This window comes from Xenopus laevis, chromosome 2S, assembly GCF_017654675.1.
Source record: "Xenopus laevis strain J_2021 chromosome 2S, Xenopus_laevis_v10.1, whole genome shotgun sequence".
Taxonomy (NCBI): domain Eukaryota; kingdom Metazoa; phylum Chordata; class Amphibia; order Anura; family Pipidae; genus Xenopus; species Xenopus laevis.
This window is the reverse complement of record NC_054374.1, coordinates 73,372,525-73,396,636: the sequence shown is the minus strand read 5'-3', so window position 1 is coordinate 73,396,636 and position 24,112 is coordinate 73,372,525. Positions and strand designations below refer to the sequence as shown.

Here is a 24,112-nt window from a genome sequence, read left to right as displayed (position 1 = left end):
TTATTGGGATAAAATGGCCTCACCTACTCAATACTTTTCCAAGTAGATGACACAGCATGTTCATTTGTAGTCCAACATTGATTTGTGTTTTATTGAGAACTACATTTACTCTGCTACCCACGTACTATCCTCATATGCCAAGGTTGAGAGAATGTCTTAAAGAACTGTGCTTCAAGATTATAGTACAACTTTCACAGGACTATTAGCAAACAAGGCCCATACTACCTTCACGGGACTATTAGCAAACATGACCAATGCAACCTTCATGGTTCTATTAGCAAATAAGACCCATACAACCTTCGCAGGGCTATTAGCAAACAAGGCCCCTACATACTGTATGTCCTCTGCTCCAACATCCGATTAGCCTTTTACATGCAATAATCTTCACCTCTGGAAGTTTCTAATTAGTTTCAGGAGTAGACATGGTGACTGTGGGTTTTTAACCTGTGGGGTTGTTTTTTTATTACTACTTTTGTGTTGCTTTGCCAATGGGTCTTTCAGTGTTACACTATATAATGAATTATTCATGCTAGCCTTGGCCTGAGGTGTCCAGGACTCCAATTTCTTGTTCAATCAATATATTTATTTATTACTGGCAAACAAGACCTTCCAGTTCCAAAGTGAGTGAAACGGGGCCAGGAATCTTTCAGAACAGCACAGAGAGGAGACCTGGAATTAAGAGTGAAAGTGCTGCTAGTGCATGCTAACATTGGAGCTACTGGGGAATTTAGTCAGATGGCCAGGCAGTGAAAATAGGCCTGTGTTACAGGTGGAAAGGTGCTGGAATTTGTTGGTGGTGTAGCTAGTGAGAAGGAGAGCAAAGCAAGTCATGTAACTTGAAAATAATCAGTCATTATATGATACCAATATTTAGCAATAAATTAATGCTTACAAATTAAAAGACATAATATAGTAAAATGTAAAAAGCCGAGTTATGTGGCCAATACAAGTACAGGTATGGGACCTTTTATCCAGAATGCTCGGGACCTGGGGCTTGCCAGATAATGGATATTTTTGTAATTTGGATCTTCATGCCTCAAGTCTACTAGAAAATCATGTAAACCCATAATAAACCCAATAGGCTGGTTCTGCTTCCAATAAGGATTAATTATATCTTAGTTTGGATCAAGTACAAAGAACTGTTTATTATTACAGAGAAAAAGGAAATCATTTTAAAACAATTTTAAATTCTATTATATGGATAAAATGGAGTCTATGGGAGATGGCCTTTTTGTAATTCAGAGCTTTCTGGATAACGGGTTTCCGGATAATGAATCCCATACCTGTACTGTAAGGTTAAGTTTGGAGCTCACAAAAACACACTTAGATGTGAAAAACATATATAAACACAATAAAGGTGTATTTTTGCACTCCACATGTTTTTTTTTCAAGCAGAGCCCTTAAAGAACTTGGCCTGAGGACTTGTTACTGTTACATAGTTAAATTGGGTTGAAAAAAAGACAGTCCATCAAGGTCAACCCCTCCAAACGAAACCCAGCATCCATACACACCCCTCCATACTTTCACAAAAAATTAAATATACCCATATCTATACTAACTATAGAGTTTAGTATCACAATAGCCTTTGATAATATGTCTGTCCAAGAAATCATCCAAGCCATTCTTAAAGGCATTAACAAAATAAGCCATCGTAACATCACCCGGCAGTGCATTCCACAACCTCACTGTAAAGAACCACCTACACGGCTTTAAATGAAATGCCTTTCTATAGTGATTATCATATTCACCAGTCCCAAAAGGCAATATTTGTTAAAGGAGAATTCAACCCCTTATTACAAAAACCCTACCCCCTACCCTATGTAGACCCCCTCCCTCCTCCCCCCCAGCCTAGCTGCTACCCTGGGTAAATGCCCCTAACTTTACTCGACTTTCGGGCATGCGCAGTTGTTCAGGACCAACAGACTGCTCCAACACAATACTTACTTCCCGAAGAGAAGAAGATGGCGCCCGGGAACTCCGCTGGACAAAATCTGCACCGAGGGGTGAGTTAGGGGCATTTACCTGGGGTAGCACCTATGCGGGGGGGGAGGAGGGTCTATGTAGGGTAGGGGGGTAGGGTTTTTTTTATATATATATATATATATATATATATATATATATATATATATATATATATATATAAAACTTGTTTTTATTGAAAGATGAAATCACATGATACATATGCACGTGGTTCCGTAAAGTTATAGTGATTATAACATCAAATATAAAACATTTCAACAATTTTTCCAAACAATCAGCTCAGGTATGGTGATAAGCATGGGGGGGGGGGTAGGTCCTATGGGTGGGTTTTTTTTTTTAAAGGGGTTGAATTCTCCTTTAAACATCTCCCACAATTCATACATAAAAGTGAATATCATTTCCTGTTGTTTCTTTTTACTAAGTAAGCAAAGACATTAAAAGAAATGCCCTGCAGTTTAATCTATTGTATAAGCCTTTGCAGTCTACCAAAGTATAATTGACGGCACATAGGAATGATTATTAGATATCATGCAGGAGACCAATGAAGATAGCACCATAAAGCATTTACATGTTACTGTGAGATGTGTAACTAGATTCATGATAGAGGAAAGTCTTGAAATGCACATTTCACTCATTAATATAATCATGGCAATTAAAATATCCTTGGGCAATTTAATCATTAGTACATATCACCTGGCCCAGTTACTTACTGATCTCTGTATAATGCTCCAACACATTATCACTAATTAGAGAGCAGCTCATTTAACGCTTCATTGCCACTGAAACAGTCTGTTGTGTATATTTTTTGTATGCAGCATAGATGACAATAAAACCTATCTATATATCCTCAGACAACACAGGAGCCAAAGAAAATCTCAGCCTTCTGAGAACAGCCTTTTAAAGGAAAACTATACCCTCAAAATTAATACTTAAAGGAGAAGGAAAGGCAAAACATAAATGCCTTTCTGTCCTAAGTCTGGAGTACTCATAACTTATTGCGGGTTTTGAAAGTTGTCTGCCTGTTGTTATGTGGCAGCATGAGCACTCTGCGCAGACTGCCGTCTGTGACTTGGGTGACGTCACTGATTTTGCAGGCATATATTTGCGCATAGAGAACAATTTCAGTTCTTTGCGCATGTCTTCAGGGCGCTGCTTTCTCCCTCTGCTGATGAAGCGCATGCAAATTCTGCTATGCGCGCTTCATCATTGACCCGTAATAACGCCCCCCAGCCAATCATGTTAGAAGGAGAGGCACGGACAAAATTTATTGCAGTATGCTGGGGACTGAAAACAAGCTTCTGTAAGCGCTTGCGGTGCGCAGCGAGGGGACAATATATATTAATCCAAGCAGGCTACGGTGAGGCACAATACAAAAGCTCACTTTATACACAGGCGCTCCTGGGTTTTCTTATTCTTCGCACATGCGCAATAAGGGGAAAGAGGAAAAGGAAGCATTCCCAACCTTACAAAGATGGCGCCTGCGTGCCTGAAAATGCGAGCCGAACAAGGACTGTGATTCTATGCGATTGGATTGGCATATGTGAGTTGAAACTATAGTGATTTAGGAGGACTTGGGAAGTACATTACAGAGAGATAGGTGATTATTTTTGCCTTTCCTTCTCCTTTAAGCAACAGATAGTTTATATCACATTAAGTGGCATATTAAAGAATCTTGCCAAACTGAAATATAAATTTTAGGAAAGATTGCCCTTTTACATCTTTTCCATTGAGCCCCCATTGTATGATGGTCTCTGTGCTGCTTCAGAGATTACCTGACCAGAAATACTGCAGCTCTAAATGTAACAGGAAGCAGTGTCGACGCAAAAGACAGAAATTTTTCTGTTAACTGGCTCATGTGACCTAACATGTATGGTTTGTTTGAGTGCACAGTGAATCGTAGGATTCCAGAGGGCGACCCTTATTTCTTAAGATGGCAATTTTTTATTTATGAGAACCCAGTGGCACATACTACTAAAAAAGTATATTATTATTAAAAATGGTTTATTTAAATAAAGCAGGGTTTTACATATGATCTGTTTTAAATGTAAACGTAAATTTGGGAGAAGTAAAATTGGGGTTGTACTGTACCACATCTGGCACAATTATACGGGATAGTGCTATATTATAGGTCAGTGCTGTCCAACTTCTATGGTACAGAGGGCCAGAATTTTTCCAATCTACATGGTGGAGGGCCGATAACGGAAGCCAGTGTTAGCCACGCCCTGTTTTTAGACCACACCCACTTTAAATCACACCCATGTTACCGCAAGACCATGCCCACATTAATAGCACACCAAAAAACCAAATGGTTGGTGCTCACTGAAGGGATCAGGGCTGGAACTAGGGGTAGGCAGAGTAGGCGGCTGTCTAGGGCGCCATCATTGAGGGCGCACTTTTTTTGAAGCGTTTAATAATTTGTTTCAGTAATCATGGTCACCCAGTTGGGTGGAATCAATCTCCTTCCCCTTCTCCCTCTTGCCGGCAAGTAATAGCTCCTTCTGTGCGGTGCACCGCGATGTGCATACACGCGTCAATGATGTCACTGATGTGATGAGAGAGGCAGAGAGCTGGGGGGCTGCTTGGTGTGGCTCTTGCTGCTCTCAGCCTTGCACAGTTGCACTGAACTGAAGATATTATTTATATTACTGTAAAGTGCGAAGCTTCCTGCTGACACAGCCAGGTACAGATTTGGGGCCCATATGTTTGCTGTTGCTGCTGGGCACTGGCACAGGTACATAAATACTTGGGGGCAATATGATGTGATCAGATTTATTTTTGGCTGCTGCTGACACAGGTAAAGATTGGGGGCAATATGATGGCTGCTGGAGGACTGTATGATGGATGGCTGCTGAGCTTGCTGGTACAGGTAGAGGGGGCAGTAATATAAATGAAAAAGTGTTGTACACTTTCTTGCTCTCTATTTAAAAACCATCATGGTAAGGAGGGAAATGGTAATGCAGGACAGGGGGGCACTGATTGAAGCTCTTGCCTAGGGAGCCAAACTACCTTGTGCCTGCCCTGGCAAGGATGCCACTCATATGTGAAAAAAGCTAAGTCATATTAAGACATACCCTTAAATCCATATGCCTCCTCCTCCCCTGTGTATAATACAGTACCGCATATGATTAAACACCTTAGGGGCCCCTAACAATAATTTTCAAATGCTAACAAACCCCCAGAACAAATACCAAAGTATGACATACACAGTGACACAGGGAGCATATGGAAGGCCGAACAGAGTAGGAGACAGGAATCAGGACCAGTCTAATATGTACTACATACAGTGACACAGTGCTGGTGCACCATTAGCATTTTGAATAAAGTGTGAACAGGTGAACAATGTGGGCAGTTTCAGTCTGGGTCTCAGGTAGAACAGTACAGGCTGTAGGGGAGTGAACAATAGAGGAGTCACAAGTGTGAACAAATCAGGGGGATCACAGCTGTGAACAATGCAGGGGATTAGTCTGATTTTGAGGTTTAGACAATGCAGGGGCCAGTTAATCTCTGTAGTGATACCTTTTAAATTTTACATATGGTAAAAAAACACAGCAGGCAGACTTTGATGTGGAGGGCCACATGAGGGGGGGTCGCGGGCCGTGTGCGGCCAGCCAGTTGGACAGCCCTGCTATAGGTCAAGGGTTATGTCACACTGAATACGTATTGTCCATGTGAAACAGATTTTCATGTGGGTAACAAATGGCCCGAAACACCTTTACAGTGCAAACTATGCCTTCATCATCGTTTTTGTACAAACCGAAAACTGTGCCTTTTATTTGTGCGGCTAAACATCTCTTATAACATTACTAAGGCTTAGGGCAGTGGCGCACACATTATTTTCTCCACTGGAACGGATATGCCAGTAAAGGTGAGCTTGATCTGCAATATTTGGAATCTGCCCATCTAATCAATGTCGATTATGGTATGAAAGTGAAACATTTAGTGTTTACATAGCAAAATCCATATGTCAGGCCTACTAATACAGACAGAGAAAGCTGGTTGCTTACCTTCTGGTGGCTCAGGAACAACAAAAGCATTTAGCTGAACTTCATTTTTTGGCAGTGTGACCTCCACACTATCTCCAGCAGATACCACTAACTTGTTTGTGACTGCAAGAAAAAAAACAAAACAGGTAGAATTTTGAGAGAGAACTCTTCCAGAAATAAACAGTGTTGCTTTACAGATTAGGCATTTAGTAAAAGTGAAGTAAATGAATTGTGCTCTGCATTAACATGTTGGTGCTAATAATGGCTTTACATTATTTAAAAGCACAAAACACAAAGACATGGTGTAGCCATCAGTAACCCAAGTGACAGCTCTATTTAGCCATGAAATTCCCCATCTGATGCTTGCCCAAAGGTGTTCAAATTGTTCACAATCCAATCATTTGGCAACATGGGCAAACTAGCAAATCTGGCTGTGTAAATCCAGCTAAACAGGTGTTTGGTCAAGCATTTGGGACCCCTCCGGGTGCTTTATCAAGCTATGTGGGTGGTGGCTGTTAATGCATCTGTTGTTTGTGATTGATCAGGTTTGATTTAGTCCACCAATGGGCAAAGATTCAGGTTAACCCATATTTTCTTAGGAGATCTAGGGAGTGCTGCTGATGCGGTCCATTCCAGATGGATCTGCATACAGAAACCTATTAATTGGAGTGGGGGCCAGATAATCAGATCAGCCTGATTTGGGTCGAAATTCACTTTTGGAGAGATCTGGATATTTGGATCTTTCGGTGGAATTGATAACTTTAGAATCGGTGGCACAACTATAGAGGAAGAAGACCCTGTGGCTGCAGAAGTTATCCATTCATGGGTCGCCTATGACGCATGCAAAGTTATGAGTGACGTGCGATTTGTGTGTTGCTGTGACCAGTGACTTCATGGAGAGAGGGCCATGGGGGGGGGGGTTCCAGAAAGATTTTTTGGTTGTAGGGACCTGTGTAGTATTGCCACTGTTGAGAATGGAAGTGTCATAGGTATTCAGGATGCAGTGAAATACATACAAAAATGGGGAATTGCTTAAAAAATTCTTTCTGAGAAAATATCTGCAGAATATATGCCAATTCTCAATGGTATACTCATTATACCCTTATAAAAAAGGGGGGGTTTAAAAAGCTCCAAAAATGAGATGGATCAAACTGTATTCTAATTTGTGGTTTAGCACAAAAAAAAAACAACAGGGGAAGGGACAAGGGAATAACTTTTGATGCCTAAATTGGAGGAAGCGATGAGACAAAGAAAACCCTTTCATGAAGAAGACAAAAGAATGCTGTAGGGAAAAATGACAATAAAACTGGAAAAAATAATGGAAATTTAATTATTTTTGGTTGCTGGGGTGTCCTGAGGCTAGGGATGTGCAAAAGCAGAGTAGCAGAGTCAGTTCCCAATCATGAAAACGAAATCAAAAGCTAATGGTGTCTGCCCTATCACATAGGAAGGCCCGCCAGATAAATTGCTATCTTCCTAACCACATCTTGTGGTTATAGATATTTTGCTTTGAACCTGCTGAGGGAGCTTATTGAATATAACCCTTTCAAAGCCACACGTTTTACAAGACAGTTTCACACATAATACAGAACTCCACTGTTTCGGTCCTCATTAGGACCTTTTTTTTATTAAATGCCAAGAGTTCTTGGCACTTAAAGGAACAGTTCAGTGTGAAATAAAAACTGTGTAAATAGTTAGGCTGTGCAAAATAAAAAAAATGTTTCTAATAAAGTTAGTTAGACAAAAATGTAATGTATAAAGGCTGGAGTGACTGGATGTCTAATAAATAGCTAGGACACTACTCCCTGCTTTTCAGCTCTATAACTCTGAGTTAGTCAGTGACTTGAGGGGGGGGGGGCAAATGGGACATAACTGTTCAGTAACTTTGCAATTGATCCTCAGCATGCAGCTCAGATTCAAAAGCAACAGATATGAACCATGTGGCCCCCTCAGGTCTCTAATTGGTTGCTGCCTGGTAACCAATCACTGGAAACCAAGAGAGCTGCAAATTACATTTTTGCCTAACTTACTATATTAGAAACATTTTTTATTTCACACAGCCCATCTATTTTCCCAGTTTTTATTTTTACACTGAACAATTCCTTTAAAGACTTTGAGATTTCCTATGGTGTACTATTTAACTGTTTCAGATGAATTGCTGTACTTTTGTATGAGAAAACACAATGCCTTTTATTTGATCCTAAATAAGCCAATATAAAGATCTTTTCCCCCCCAATATTTAAACGTGTTTTAGCAGATTTGAGGCATGGTGCTGCTCCACATTAAGCAAAACATATTATCGTGATAACCCCTGGTCCTGTATGTTTTTATAATTTTTAGTGTTGCTAATTTTATTCAACACAGCAACCATGTTTTTTTAAGAACAATCAATATTTGCCATGCAATGTATAAAATCTAAAAAGCTATAAAAATGTATTAGGCAACTTGCCCTAGGACAAAAAGTGGTAAAACAATCAGACCAAGGCCCAGTGATCACTCACAGTAACCTGAAAGCCTGATTTGCCCACAAGCTAAAAGAATTCAAACAGGACCTTGTTGAGTCATAGCTCAGTTAAGTGATGAAATAACCTGAAACCCTGAAATGCCATGTCAAAAGCAGATAATTTAATCAAACCTAAAAGTGCTTATTCACACAACAACCTGAAAACCTGACTTAACCAGGGTCACAAGAATATAACTGGATTTTGAGCCATTTCCAGAATGCATTTAGTTGAAGACCAGTAAATAACTAAGATAATTATGCAAAACCTTGATTTCCAATCTTACAAGGAAGATTTCATACTGCACCAAAGCAGCCCTATATCAAAACACTGCCACCGCAATGCTTTACAATCAGGTTGTTCTGTAATGTGGCAAAAAGAGAAAAAACCCTTTATCTTTGCCATGTCGGTCCAAAGCACATTATTTCCGAAATTCAGGTGTTGATGGAAAATGTCAGTCTTGCCATGATGTTCATTCTGGACAGCAAAGGCTTCCTCCAGGCACACCTCCCATGTAGATCTTGTACAGCCACTTTCTGAAGGTAGACTTATGCACTTTGACATTGATAGTAGTAAACCCTACCTTTGGGTTCCATGATAAAATTTACGGGTTCTTTCAAAAGTCCACATGCTACTACCTGGCTGAACTTGTGGAGAGAACACTCCAAACCACCTTGTATAAGTGACGATAATGAAGCTCAGCTACTTTTACAAATAGAAGTGGCTTCACAACTAGGTCAAGTTATTATTATGGCTGAGTTTAATTATCCAGACCTTGACTGGGTTAATGGGGTTGCCAAGACAGAAAAAGCTAGCAGGTTTGTAAATATGCTGAATGACAACTTTTAATTTCAGCTTGTTCAAGAACCTAGTACGAATGATTCTCTTTTGTATCTTGTAATAACTAATAATAACAAACTCATCTCTAACATTTGTGTGGGTGAGCATTTAGGGAATAGTGATCATAACATGGTCTCCTTTGAGATTATGTTGCAGAGAGTAACTAAACACTACATTTTAGCAGTAACGTAACTAGAGGGGGGGCAGGCCCTGGCGCGGGACGTGCAGCTGGGCCCCCCGCCCCTCTCCGTACGATATTTTCTGAGCTGTATCCAGTGACGCACAAGCTGCCGGGGGGGCCTGAGGGGGTGCGGGCCCTGGCCCAATCGCACCTCTGCTCCCCCGGTAGTTACGCCACTGCATTTTAGACATGCAAACTTTGACTGTATGAGGGCGTCTCTGCAACATACTAACTGGGAAAGGCTTTTCACAGGGTTAAACAAAAAAGGGATGGCTTTAAAATAGCGCTTAATAAATATACATGTCAGTATATTACCTTGCTGTGTTTTTTTTTTCTTCCTTGAAGATGTTTCACCAGTCATCCAACTGGATTTCTCAATTCAAAATAACTTGCACATAGGAGTGAGATTCATTCTGAATATAGAAAGCCAGTTGGATGACTGGTGAAACGTCTTCAAGGAAGAAAAAAAAAAAAAAAAAAAAACACAGCGAGTCCAGTTGATTTGACTTATTTCTACAGATATATCATGACCTGGATGAATGAGAAGATTCACAAACATATCAGTATATTACCCTTTTAAACAAAGAATGTCATTGCAAAACAATTTGTGCTTCGAAAGAAAAGACTTGCTTTTAAGGCATTCAGGTTAGCTAGGAGGCCCAATAAATCATGCAAAAAAGCTATCAGACAAGCTAAAATCAATATGGAAAAGAGTATTGCAGCAAGCACTAAAAAGAATCCAAATTTTTTTTTTTAAATATGTAAATATGAAAAAAGATAAAGCAGGAAGGGGTGGGACGTTTACTATAAGAGCGGGTTAGCTGGTTGATGAGAACAGAAAAAGCATCAACAGAAATTACAGGCTCCCACAGAAAAATCATTATAAGGAAAATATTCTCTTTTGCATTCATACACTATAAATATACATCAATAAGACCTACCAGGCCTTCCACATTCTTGGACTACCTGCAGTCACAGTGTCTGCGGTTTCTAGTGTTACCCCCCTGTACATGGCTTTTTATTACCTTTCATGCTCACATTACCCCCCCACCCCCTTCCCAAACAAATAAAACTGAAAAATAGCAATCATATTTGAACATGGCTAAGTCACACAGGAAAGACAGACTGTGTTTAGTAAGTGACTTTACCTGTTTCAGGAGTGCTGGTAGGTTGTGTAGTGGGTTGTGCGCTTGAATTGCTGGATTGTACATTGGGTACAATGGTGACAATACTGTGGGATATTTCCTGCCCAGTAGTCACTGGATCTTTAGGTAATGCAGCAGTGACATTATCACTGAAATCAAAAGAAGGTCTTCCTGTGACTGGGTTGCTTGAAGACTGTGTGTTGGGTAGCTGGGTAGGTTTTCCTATCTGAAAGAGACAACAGTGTAAAGATCAGTATAAAAGCAAATACGGTACATTTTAGAGTGCAGGGCAATGAAAAAAAAATATCAATAGTAAACTAACAATAGTACGTCATAGTAGGTCATAGTAGGTCATACATGGTATGTACTTAAAGGATAAATGAAGAAACGGTATAGGATTACAGAGCTTTGACATAGTTAGCCAGCTTAAATACATTCAAATATATGGACAAACAATCCCTGTTTTATTTAAAGGGTAAGGGCAGGGGCACACAGGGCGGTTTCGGGGAGATTTCGTTACCTGGTGACTAATCGCCTCTTCTGCTGGGCGACAATCTCCCCGAACTGCCTTCCGCCTGCTATAATGAGAAAATGCCAGCGCAATGGCACTCGCGGTGATTTGATTTCCAAAGCCGCCAACGCATAAATACATCTTCATTAGTAAGTTTGTAAGTTTGTTAATATTCTATCGTCTACAACAAAAATGCTGTATTCCATTGTACCATCACATGACATATTACAAATCTGATATGAAATGTATTTTCCATAATCAGCGTCAGACTGTCTCACTGGGGTACCACTCCGGTGGGCCCAGGTGTCAGTGGACCCTTTTGCTTCTAACCATGTGGCCAATTTCAAGGTCATTCCCTATTTCTTTATGGTTAAAAATGTGTAATGTGTAATAATGGAAGAAAATAGTAAGTAAATATAAAAAAAGGAGAATAAAGAGGAGTGAGGAGAGGAGGAATACTCGTTTTGAAAGTGGGTCCCTGGCTTTGTAGTCCGACACTGTCCATAATCATCCCCGTTATTCAAGCGAAAGAAATTTGTCCACACTCTGTTGCCCTGCCAGGTACTGGTGTACATTTCATGCATTCTGAAGTTACTCAAAGTGCCAGCTGGCAATATCACATCAGTACAGACAGTAGTTATTTATAATTCCTCTGCTCCTACCCCGCATATCTAAAAGGAGCAGTATTCCCCCCTTATTTAACATGATTTCAATGAATTGGACCTGTTCTGAATATACAGTACTACTTACCTGTTCTAATCATGGAATATCTATGGTTTTTATTATTTCTTCAGCTAAACAGTGCAAACAGGGAAACTAAAGCTACTCCAAGTTTGGTTCTTGAGAGGCAGGTGTTTATTTTATCAGTGTACATAGTTTTATTGTATACTGGATGGGTGGATAAGTCAGAAGGGTTTAGAAATTGGGGTATACTGCCCCTTTAGGCCAGGGGCACAAAGTGTTTTCTCTGCTCTCATTTCTTGAACGTGTCTAAAACTAAACTCACACAGCATCAGTCCATCAGAACACACAGTGCATACATCCATATTTCCAGCTCAAATCCACCAGAAGGCAGTCCTCTGTCAAAAGAAACACAGCATTTCTTTCCTTCTATTGTGTACACATGGGCTTCCGTATCAGACTTCCTGCCTTCTGCTTAAACCTCCTTGCCCCAAGCAAGAGCATGCTCAGTTTGCTCATTGCCCCCCCCCCATCTTCTCTGCTGTAATTTGAGCCTAAAGCTATAAGTGAACAAGGAGAGACTCGGGCAGGAATTGATGTCACATCAAGCTAATACTGCAGCTGCTATCCTGAACAAACAGAGAGCTTCTAGAGCTTTTTATTAAGGTATGGTAAAGCATTCTATAGAATAAATATAGCATTCTAGCTTGCACTACTGTAACTAATCTATTGGCAATAAAATGTCTCTGTAGCTTCCCTTCTCCTTTAAAGAAGCAATATACCCCTTGTTCAACATGAGTACAATGTACAGAGCCTGCACTGAAATATTAATATTGCCTGGCCAGTAAAACAAGGGGGGGGGGGGGATTTACCAATACTTGGGACAGAAGACAAGAATCTGGAGAATGACTTTGCCCCTTAGTGCTTATTCAGAGAGCAGGTCTGCCTGCACATTACACCTCATGCAAACCATGGCACAGGGTGTCAATTGCTGCTCCCTGGTCTGAATGATTAGCAAGACAGGGAATGTGTAGGGTATAAAACAGGGACACCTATAAGTCTCCCCATACCCATTCCTCATGGATACGTGAACACAGTTAGCAATGTACTGATGTACTGATGGGGAAAGCTGCAGATCTCTGTGTTCCAAAATGGAGTGCACATACTTGCAGCAATTCATTGTAGATGACAAGCAGGGTTCAAAGGATAAAAATAACTAAACTGCACCTATTTATTGCAATTTGCACCATGCCATTGAGTTTCTAAATTACCCCTAATATGTTTTAATCTTCAGCATCTGCCTCATTTATCAAAATGTGTATAGTTTGAATGCAATCACACAAATGTGTACAAATGTGTGAAAAAACAGTATAAAAATGCAGCAGCTGCTGGAACAAAATCAAGTGTTAAAGGTGACCTGTCACCACAAGAAATAATTCCAAATCCTATTTTATGATATTAGTCAAGCAAAATAAACTACACTTTCACTATATCAATTATTTAAATCTTGTTTCTTTCAGTCTTAGACTAAATTAAATCAATTAAATCAAGCAGGCAAACCGGGACCCAGCCCTTTGTCTGCAAGATCTGTGGCAAAGGATTCAGGCAAATGAGCACTCTGTGCCGACACAAGATTATCCACACCCAGGTACTGACACGGGGACAGATACAGAAGATTATAATCTTCACAGAACAGGGGACGTTTTTTGCAGGAGAAGCCCCCCAAAAGTGCAACCAGTGCGGAAAAGCATTCAACCGAAGTTCCACGCTGAACATTCAACCCGGCGGCGGCAGCACAGGAGGAGGAGGTATTGGCACCGGTTCGGCCTCGGCTCCCCCCGCAGGTTGCACGTTCGTGTCTGCACCCTTCTGTCACCAGGCCGGAATGGACGCTCTGCCCTCCTCTACCTTCCTGTACCTCTTGTGGAGCCAATGGGAAGCCCGCCGACATCGCCTTCCTACTGCTGCTGCTTGACACCTGGGAGGAGGATGAAGAAGAGCTGGAGAAGGAGATGGTGGCAGAGGACACGCTGTCAGTAGAATAGCCAGGGAGGAGAAATCAAGTGCCGCAGGATGGATGGTCGCCCTGCCACCTTTTCTGAAGAGGAGCGTAAGCTGAGTTTCTGTAAGTTATTTCTTAATAAAGGCTTTGCTATTTTAAAGTTTAATTTGTCTTGGTGTTTTTTTTTCATTGTATACGTGCAACAAATTTTTTAACAAAATTTTTTTTTATGTTACTGGTCCTTTAAATCATGATGTTAATTGCACTGGTTTTTGTGCGGTCTTGTAGTAATTAATTACTAATAAGCCTTAAACTGTGACATTTCTATTCTGTGTGTATTGTATATTGTGAGTGGGTCCCTAAGCTCAGTAAGTGACAGCAGCACAGAGCATGTGCAGTGAATCAGCAGAAAAGAAGATGGGGAGCTACTGGGGCATCTTCAGAGCCACAGATCTTTACTGCTTAAGGGCGGTGGTTGCCTTGGGCTGGTACAGAAGCATAAAATATAATGTACAACATTTCTACTTCTTTAGTTTAAAGGGGACCCCTCACCCAAAAAAATTATTCATAATCCTATTTTATCACATCAGTCAAGCAAAATTAACTTTAATTACACTATATAAATTATTTGAATCTTGTTTCCTCCAGTCTGGGAATTCATAATTATAGCAAGCAGGCAGGAGCCATTTTGTGGACACTGTTATTAAGGCAAACCTTGCATCATCTCAGAATCTTGTTTGTGCACCAGAATGGGGGACCTGATGTCCATCCCCATGCACTGGCTACACAATTAAATGATGAAGACAAGGGGGGAATGTGTGGAGAGCAGTGACATCTAGGAAGTGCTGAATGGAAAGTGAAAGTAATTGTCTGCCCCGCCTCTATGCCCAGGGCATAGAGGAGGGGCAGATAACATTTGATTGACAGCTGAGATTTTTAAATGAGCTTACAACAGCTATGAATGCTTTAATAAAAAATAGAAATTGGATTTCATGTTTAATTTGAAAAGGACTTTTATTATACAGCTTGTTGTGTCTGGGTGACTTTAACTTTCCTTGTCCTTTAAAGGAGAATTCAACACCCCATGGTCAATAATCCCCACTGGCCTCCCTCCCTGCTAAGTGTTACCCCAGAATTGTGTCCCCTGTAGAAATACTGACCGCACATGCAGAGTCAGCACTGCGGAGCTCAAGGGCGCCATATTCAGGCACTTCAGTGATCTCCTGGTTTTCTTCCTTCCCTCCGGCAATTTCCGTAAATTCCGGCGCATGAGCAGTTAACGCTAACGGGAAGACTGCTCCAACTGCGCATGCGCCAATACTGTGCTCGCTTTATGAAGATTACCGAAGCGCAGAAAATGGCGCCTGTGAGCTCCTCTGCGCTGACTCTACATGTGCGGTCAGTATTTCAAGAGGGTAATGCAAAAAGTGACTTTTATTGGCTCATTGCAGACTTCAAAACATGTTTTGAAGTCTGCAATGAGCCAATAAAGGTCACTTTTTGCATTACCAAAACGGATTTGTGTGCTACAGCTATTTTGGACTTTGTTGTAACTGTGCTGGCTCTTCGCAGGGGGCCTTATATGCTTTTTAGCACCAGACACCTGAAAAGGTTTATGGAGTAGCAGGTGAGCGCTCTAATTTTTGTGTAGTATTTCAAGAGGGGACACAATTCAGGGGTAACAATGAGCAGGGGGAGGCAGGAAAGGGGGCCAGTGGGGACTTTTGACCATGGGGGTTTCGTTCTCCTTCAAGAGTACAAAATAAATGCTTGATCACTGCTCTGGAATTTCCATTTTGTAATTGCTTTACGCTTCAGTCTTAAGCTCCCCATAGACACGACGATTCTTCTTGCCGAACGACCGATTTTAGGTCCGAACAATCCTTCGAAATTATCGTGCGGTTAGTTGGATTCGAACGATCGTACATCTTACGATTATTCGGCTGACATCGGTCAGGAAATTGATCGGCCAGGTCAAAAAATCTTTGTCGGTCCCAGTGCAATCTATATAGGTTTGCAGGGCCAATTATAGGTTGATGGTCAATTCGTACGATCGTTCCAAGAAAATCGTGGTCTCACGATGAGGATCAGATCTTTTAAAAATCTCAACATCTATGGCCAGCTTTAGCTACTGTCTTTAAACTCTCTTGAAGTAAAACGTAGAAGCAATCTTTGATCTGACTGAAAATAGTTATACCTTATTATGCCAGCACATTCTCATGGAAGCTGTTAGTTTCAGTGGCTTCAAGGCACACACATCCTGACACTATGCCTGTTGGCTCAGACCCACATCCTGGTTGTCCTAGTCTGCAGCACGCTGATTTTGCTGGTCTGTGTGCCCTTTAGCCAGTTTAGAGCTCTTGTAAAATGGATTGATGCTCATAATTTTATGCTACAATAGACTGATGCACATACATTTGTGCTACAAATTAGTGCCACCATTTGCCCTTTAGAGCAGTGTTCCGAAACCAGTGGCTTGTGAGCAACATGTTGCTCATCAACACCTTGGCTGTTGCTCTCAGTGACAGTAGTGAATTCACGGATTTAGGTTATTATTGATGAAGGGAGGTTAAAGCCCCTGAAACATTGATCTTGCTGGTGGTATAACAATAAAAAGAGGGGCCAAGTCCCCGACTGCAAATAATAGCGTGTGCGGATCTGTGAATTCACTACTGATGCTAAGGGACCTGGCCGGGGCAAAAGAGGACCAGCACCACCATTGCAGTGCAAGAGGAGTTGTGGGAGAGCGGTAGATATAACACATTACTTTGAATCTTTTGACACTTAGTGGCCAAAAAGCAGATGCTTGTTTTTAAATTCCAGGCTTGAAGGAATGTTTTGGTTGCATAAAGATCAGATGTACTACCAAAATCACAGCCCTTATTTGGCATCCTCAGATACTTTATCCATGCATGTGTTGCTCCCCAAGAATTTTTACATTTGAATGTGGCTCTGCCTGTGTGTGCCCTGCTCTGCCTGTGTGTGCCCTGCTCTGCCTGTGGAACATAAGCCTGGTATTTGTTCTGGGGGGTTTGTTAGCATTTGAAAATAAAGTATTGTTAGGGGCCCCTAAGGTGTTTAATCATGTTCTGGGGGGCTGTGTTAATATGACAACTTTTTTCACATATGAGTGATAAGTGATATCCCTGCAGTGAGCACCAACCATTTGGTTTTTTGGTGTGCTACCACAATTAGGGGCACATTTACTAAGCTCGAGTGAAGGATTCGAATGAAAAAAACTTCAAATTTCGAAGTTTTTTTTTGCGTACTTCGACCATCAAATTGGCTACTACGACCTTCGACTTAGATTCGAACGATTCGAATTAAAAATCATTTGACTATTCGACCATTCGATAGTCGAATTACTATCTCTCTAAAAAAAACTTTGACTACATACTTCGGCAGTTTAAACCTACCGAGGTACAATGTTATCCTATGGGGACCTTCCCCATCACCTTTCTAAGCTTTGTTTGATTGAATAAAAATAGTTAGATCGATCACTTAAAATCGTTCGATTCGAAGGATTTTATCGTTCGATCGAACGATTTTTGCTCGATCGTAGGATTTGCACAAAAATCCTTTGAATTCGATATTTGAATTTGAAGGATTTTACTTCGAGGGTCGAATTTGAGGGTTTATTAACCCTCGATATTTGACCCTTAGTAAATATGCCAATTAATGTGTATATGGTCTTGTGGTAACATAATATGTGTGTGGTTTAAATTGAGTGTGGTTTAAAAAAAACAGGGAGTGGTCAACACTGGCTTCCATTATCGACCCTCCACCGTGCATGCCGGAAAAATTTCGGCCCTCGGCAACACAGAAGTTGGACAGCACTGACCTATGGGGATAACAGCTAAATTTGCTGACAATGGTGGGCTCAACAAAAATACCTGTTTATAAGATGTGAAAAAGCATAAATATTGATATTGCAAAAAATACATTTATTATGGCCTTTCCATAGCATTGCGGTACTCAACATGCCTAGCACTTTATACTCTATTTAACACTGTCCTAAAACAGCATAGCACTATTTGTATATTAAAAATGAATTGTACATGAATCTCATTTTAAGAAATGACTAACCTCAGAAGTTTCTTTGTGAATTGTTTCAGCAGTTGTGATTACCAGACCACCGTCATTATCTTCACTTTTGCCATCTCTCAACTGAGCCCCTTTCCTTTTAACCCTTTGCAGAGGTCCTCTGCTCCGTCTCCTTCTGTTGAAAACTTTTGCTTTTTCAGGTGTCCATTTTATCCAATCCTGAATCTCTTGATGGTCAACTATTGCTGGCCTCAAATTAAATAGAGTGGCTTCCGACCTCTTTATGAAAACGACAAAGGAGCCTATAGAGTCAGTTTTGGCTGCATTGCATTCTTGTAGAGTTCTGCAGGTTGTTAGCATGCAAGTGTTCTTCAGAAGCCAAAAGGCATTACAGAGTGGGGTTTGACAGCAGGCGGCCTGGCAAGAATGCACAGTTTTGGGGCCTGCTACCAGTTGTAGAAAAGGAGCATTCATAGTTCTAATGCCAAACCCAAAGTGAACGCTACTATCCTGGCAAAAAGCATTGCTGGGATTGGTGCCTGTAAAAAACCAGATATTTTAAATTAATGGCAAGGTAAATTAACAACACAATTTAAAATAACTGACTGATATTATCAAACAAGTAACATTTAAATGATTCTGGTAGACTACATTTCAAGTTTGTCAAATTTCTGATCCAAAACGTTATCTGAAACATTTCATGCATAAGTATCTGCCATATATATTACTAAAATTAAGCACTGAATATACAATGTTCTTTGACAATAACACTTGTGTGGATTTGTTTAAAGACACATTTTAATTTAGTTATAGCAGAAGAAAGAGAGTCTTGTGGGTCACCTGGTAGGGTTAATGCTCCTCAAATGCTGTGCTGTCCACAAAGAAATAATCTTTTGTTATCTTTTAGAAAAAAAACTGTGCCTGCCTGTAAAAGGATTAGCCCAATGGATTTTCTAGTCATCCAAAGAGGCAGCTCAATTTCCGGCACATTTATAAGCTGCGGTTCTAGGGCAATTCACTTTTAATTTATTTCAAGAACCTAAAGGTCATACCATGAATTCATTAAGTGAAAACAAAGTTAGAGTAAGGTACAGGTATAGGAAATTGCTATTTGGCCGAAGGCCATTAGATCTCATCACATTCAGCAAGTTCATTGAATGCTGTGCCAAAATGGCTAGAATCTGAAATGTTTAGCCAATCTGCCCATATTTGTGGAATTAAATATTTAACCATTTTTAGGATCACTTATCTTAGACAGGCCTAGTACCCATCAAATATCGGTCATGCCCTAGTCCCTTGGTTTAACCATAAATTATTAAGTAGTAACGGAGTTCTGATGCAAAAGTAATTTTGTAAGTGTAGGTATAAATGCTGAACACACAAAACAACTGAATGTGTATTTTTCAGAGTTCAGTGCTTAAGTTGGTTTAGACCCAGAGGGAAGGCTGAAATCAATTAACAATTGTGTTCCGTTCGTTGGAAAACTTGCAGGTATATAAAAGTTTAGTGCAGAACCAGTTCTCCAATGAGTTTTTGCATTGCTGAGTCTGTATGTACACAAAGACTATACGGTATCTGTTTGCTATGAGGACTGGATATACAAAGACTGCCGACTGAAGGAAAAATTTTTTTATTACCTATACGGGTATATAACCTAATGCTTTGCTTTCTAGGTAACCACATGGAATCCAATTGAACTAACAACTAATCCCAATATAAATGGGATGAGCTGACAATCCTGTTGCAGTGCTGATAATCAGTTTAACATATGCAAAGCATAATACTGCATGTACATGTTCAAAAGGAATCTGGCAGATCTGGAGAAGATTCCGACTGGAGATTTGATTGTATAGACACATGCAAATCTGTTAGTTTGGTTGAAAAGTTCTTTCATAATGTTTCTATAGCACTTGATGGTTTAAACAAGGTAACAATAACCACCTTCCAAAGAAGCCAGCAGACTGCAAAAAATCAGACTGGACCCGAACAGCAACTACCTTGGGTTGTGCCTTATACTACTGACCAATTGATGTACTTAACATGCAGTATGAGATGTTGACTACTGTGACTTTCTGCTAGTCACCAAAGCACTGTCACAGCAAATCAGAGTCCATCTAGTCTGTGCTCTCAGCGGCTCTGCTGATTTCCCCTCCCCCAGGGTCAGAATGACCTGATTACACTTCACATGCCCGTGATGCCAATGTGAGGTGACAGGGAATGTGCTCAAGTCTGGAATATACATCAAGCTCTGGACTTCCTTAACCCTTCTGCTGCCACATAGAACAATATTTTTTTTCATTCAGCAATCCAATATGTCTGCCAGCACTGATGCAAAGTGCAGGCACTATACATAATAACAGTAAGTATGTGCCTGACATTGCTTGCTATAGCCAAGTTTTTTATCTACATGGACTCCAAGGTCCTTTTCCATTATGGATTTGCCTAGTGAAGTCCCATTAAGGGTATAAATGGCTTGCATATTTTTAAATACTAGGTGCATGACTTTAAATTTATCATTGAATTGACATTGAATCTTATCTGACACTTAGCTGCCCACATTGACAGTTTATAAAGATCATGCTGCTGTATCCTGGATGGAATTAATTGGTCTGCATAGTTTTGTGTCCTGCGAACAATGATACATTACTTACAATACTCACCTCTAAGTCATTAATGAACAAGTTAAATAAAAGTGGACCCAATACAGAACGCTGAGGGACCCTATTAAGAACCGTACTCCAAGTGGAGAATGTACCATTAACAAACACCCTCTGTACACCTGTAGCCAGTTTCCTATCCATGTGCAACAACTTCATTAAGCCCAAAAGCCCTTTCGTTTAGAAAACAGTTGTTTGTTGGGCACTGTTTCAAACGCTTTGGCAAAATACAAATACTGTAGATCACTTCTACTGCTCCCATGCTGTCCAATTTACCTCATTATAAAAAGCAATCAAATTTGTCTCACATGATCTATCCTTCATAAAGCCATGCTGATTACTGCTCATGATGCCATTAACCAAGACAACATTTTTAATGTGATCCCTTAACACGCCTTTAAATAGTTTGCCCAGCATCAAACTTACTGGTCTATAATTGCCAAGCTGAGATCATAATCCCCTTTTAAATATAGGAATTACATCAGATTTCCTCCAATCCATAGGTACCATACCAGATGAAATCAAGTCTGAGAAAATCAGAAATAAAGCGTCCAGTCTAAAGCTGAACCATGCTCTCTAATACCCAAGGGTTTATTCCATCTGGCCTTAGCACCTTGTTCACATAAATTTTTAACAATGCTTTATGAACCATATCCAGAGTCAGCCACTGACTAGACTGAGCAAACAGTGCAGTTATGAGGTAGGTCTGGGAACTCTGACTCCTCTATTGCCTTTTCTGTATTGTTACAACCATAATGGTACCATTATTTAAAGAAGCAACACTCTCAACCCGCATCTTTTTATGATTAATATATTTAAAAAACTTTGTGGGGTTAGTCTTAACATCTACCACAATGCTCTCCTCATTTTCAATTTTTGACTTCCATATTGCTGTTTTACAGCATTTATTATGGTGTTTATATTCATTAAATGCAGATTCTGTCTCCACAGACTTGTAGTTTTTAAATGTCTTTTTCTTTCTTTTAAACTTCTATATTTCTGTTTTAAGCCACATAGGGTTGTTCTTGGTGCTTTTACATTTACTTCTTAAGGGAATAAACTGAAAACAGTAACAATTTAATTTAATTTTAAAGGACAAACATTTTAGTTCTGGGTTTTTAGCAAAAATCAAAATGCCCCAGTCTATGCTCTGAAGGGCAGCCCTTAAGGAACTCAAATGTGCTTTTCTGAAATGTAGGGTTTTTGTTGCACCAGTGTATTTGTTTTTTGCATCAGGTATTAAATGAGATCACATTATGGTCACTATTACACAGGGGTTCAATTATTTGCACATTTGATATACATGCTGGGTCATTAGAAATCACTAGATCCAATATAGCATGATTTCTGGTTGCCTTCTCAACAACCTGTACCATAAAATTGTCATGCAACAAGTTTATAAACCTGTTTCCATGAACTGTCCCGACAAAGCAGTACTGTGGCTCTAATCAATATCCGGGTAAAGCCCCCCATTATCATTACTTTCCCCAAGCTAACAGCCTTTTGCATCAGGAGCTAAGCCTCCTCCTCTTCACTTACATTAGAGACTCTATAGCATACTCCTTTAATTAATTTGCTGCACTCTTTAAAATCAATGAAGAGCTCCACCCATAAGGCTAGGGTCAAATGATTGCAGATCTTGGCTTACGCTGCTCCTGCTCTGCCTACACCCTGAAGCATTGTCTCCATTCGGGTGCAGGCAACTTTTTGCATTTCGAGCCAAAGCCGCCCTACCTGCAGCAGAGAAGGGGAGCAGCCAGGCAGTGGATTCTCTGCCTACGGAGAATAAATATCGCCTGGCCCTAGCCTAAGTCTTCAGCTCACTCATTTTCTAATATCACCTCTTCCTTTATATTAACTTTTAAATCCTCCCTAACAAACAGACATACCCCTCCACCTTTTCTATTGCCTCTTTGATTCCTCCCCAAAGTATAGTTGCTGATATTAACTGTCCAGTCATGCCACTCATTCAGCCATGTTGCAGCAACACCAATCACATCATAGCCTCCAGCTATCCCATTTTACCCGCCAGACTCCTTGAATTTGAAAACATACATTCAATACTGGCACCAGCGTAAGAATTTTGTATTTTCAACATATAGTCCTCCGTCATTAACAGTACCCTTAACCAAACCTGCTCTCATTTTCCTTTACTATGTCCACTACTTCATCTAACCTGTCTACCATGAAATCCCTTACTGCACCGTCTGCCCCCACACCTAGTTTAAAATCTTCTCTAACCCTCTAGCCATTCTCTCCCCCAAAGCAGCTGCGCATTAAGGTGCAGCCCATCCTTGGCACAGAGCCTGTAGCAGATTGAAAAATCAGTTCCCCTGAAACCCAAAGCCATGCTCCCTACACCAATCTCTCAGTCACTAATTAATCTCCCTAAACTGCCTCGGTCTTCTTAACATTGCTTGGGCACAGGTAATAATTACCTTGGAAATCCTTGCTCTCAACTTTTCACCAAGTTTTTTTCAAGTAATTCGTGAGTACTGCCCCCCCCCTCTAATTTTGTCATTAGTACCTATGTGTAAAAATTCGGCCAGGTATTCCCCAGCCCCTCCCAGTAACCTGTCTCATTCCACCACATGCCAAACCTTAGCACTAGGCAAGCAGAAGACCGTTCGACATTAAAGGGGAAGGAAACCTAGTTGGCACAAAAACCCTCCCCCCCCTCCCGTGTGTTGCCCACCCTCCCTCCTCCCCCCTGGCCTACCTGTCCCGCTGGGCAAATGCCCCTAACTTGTTACTTACCCTTCTGCGCAGATCCAGTCCAGGGAGTTCACAGACGACATCTTCTTCCACACGATCTTCCTACTTTGACCGGCGCATGCGCAGTAGGAGCATTTTGCCGGTACGATCTACTGCGCATGCGCCAAAAGTACATTGTGACTTTTGGCGCATGCACAGTAGATCCGTACCAGCGAAATGCTCCTACTGCGCATGCGCCAAAACGCCGTTCAAAGCAGGAAGAAGATCGCGTGGAAGAAGATGTCGTCTGTGAACTCCCTGGACTGGACCTGCGCAGAAGGGTAAGTAACAAGTTAGGGGCATTTGCCCAGCGGGACGGGTAGGCCAGGGGGAGGAGGGAGGGTGGGCAACACACGGGTGGGGGGAGGGTTTTTTGCGCCAACTAGGTTTCCTTCCCCTTTAAGGGTCAGATAACCCTATCCTCCTTTCTAATAACTTAATCCCCTATAACTAAAACTTGGCTGTCCTTCCTCCCATTGCCCCCAAGTCAAATCCTGTTGCATTTCTGCACAGACCTACCAAGGACATAAATTACCATTCATCCCTTTAGATGGACTGTGAACGAAACCAACCATAAAAAAGGGTTGTCTCCACCATGTCTTACTTCAAAGTTTTAAAAATGATTTCCTTTTTCTCTGTAATAATAAAGCAGTACCTTGTATTTGATCCCAAATGAAATATAATTAATTGCAATTTGTTATTAAAAGCAATAAAAAAAAAAAGATTAAAAAAAAACTTTTGGAGCAAACATAAAAGCTTTTTCATTAAGAAGTTTTATTACATACACTGCACACTATCGCAATCTATAAAATTCACAATCACTATCCTACGGT

General features: G+C 40.7%; 1 protein-coding gene across 2 annotated transcripts in view; it reads right to left on the bottom strand.

Moving 5' to 3' along the window:
* kiaa0319l.S (kiaa0319 like S homeolog) overlaps positions 1 to 24,112 on the bottom strand; it is a 63,441-nt gene that overhangs the window by 24,930 nt on the left and 14,399 nt on the right. For both annotated transcript variants that reach the window (XM_018249504.2, XM_018249505.2), the window contains 3 exons: positions 17,911 to 18,407; positions 10,634 to 10,856; positions 5,985 to 6,086 (listed from right to left, as the gene is read on the bottom strand). In XM_018249504.2, coding sequence (XP_018104993.1) covers positions 5,985 to 6,086; positions 10,634 to 10,856; positions 17,911 to 18,407 — 822 coding nt within the window. The remainder of the gene's footprint in view (positions 1 to 5,984; positions 6,087 to 10,633; positions 10,857 to 17,910; positions 18,408 to 24,112) is intronic.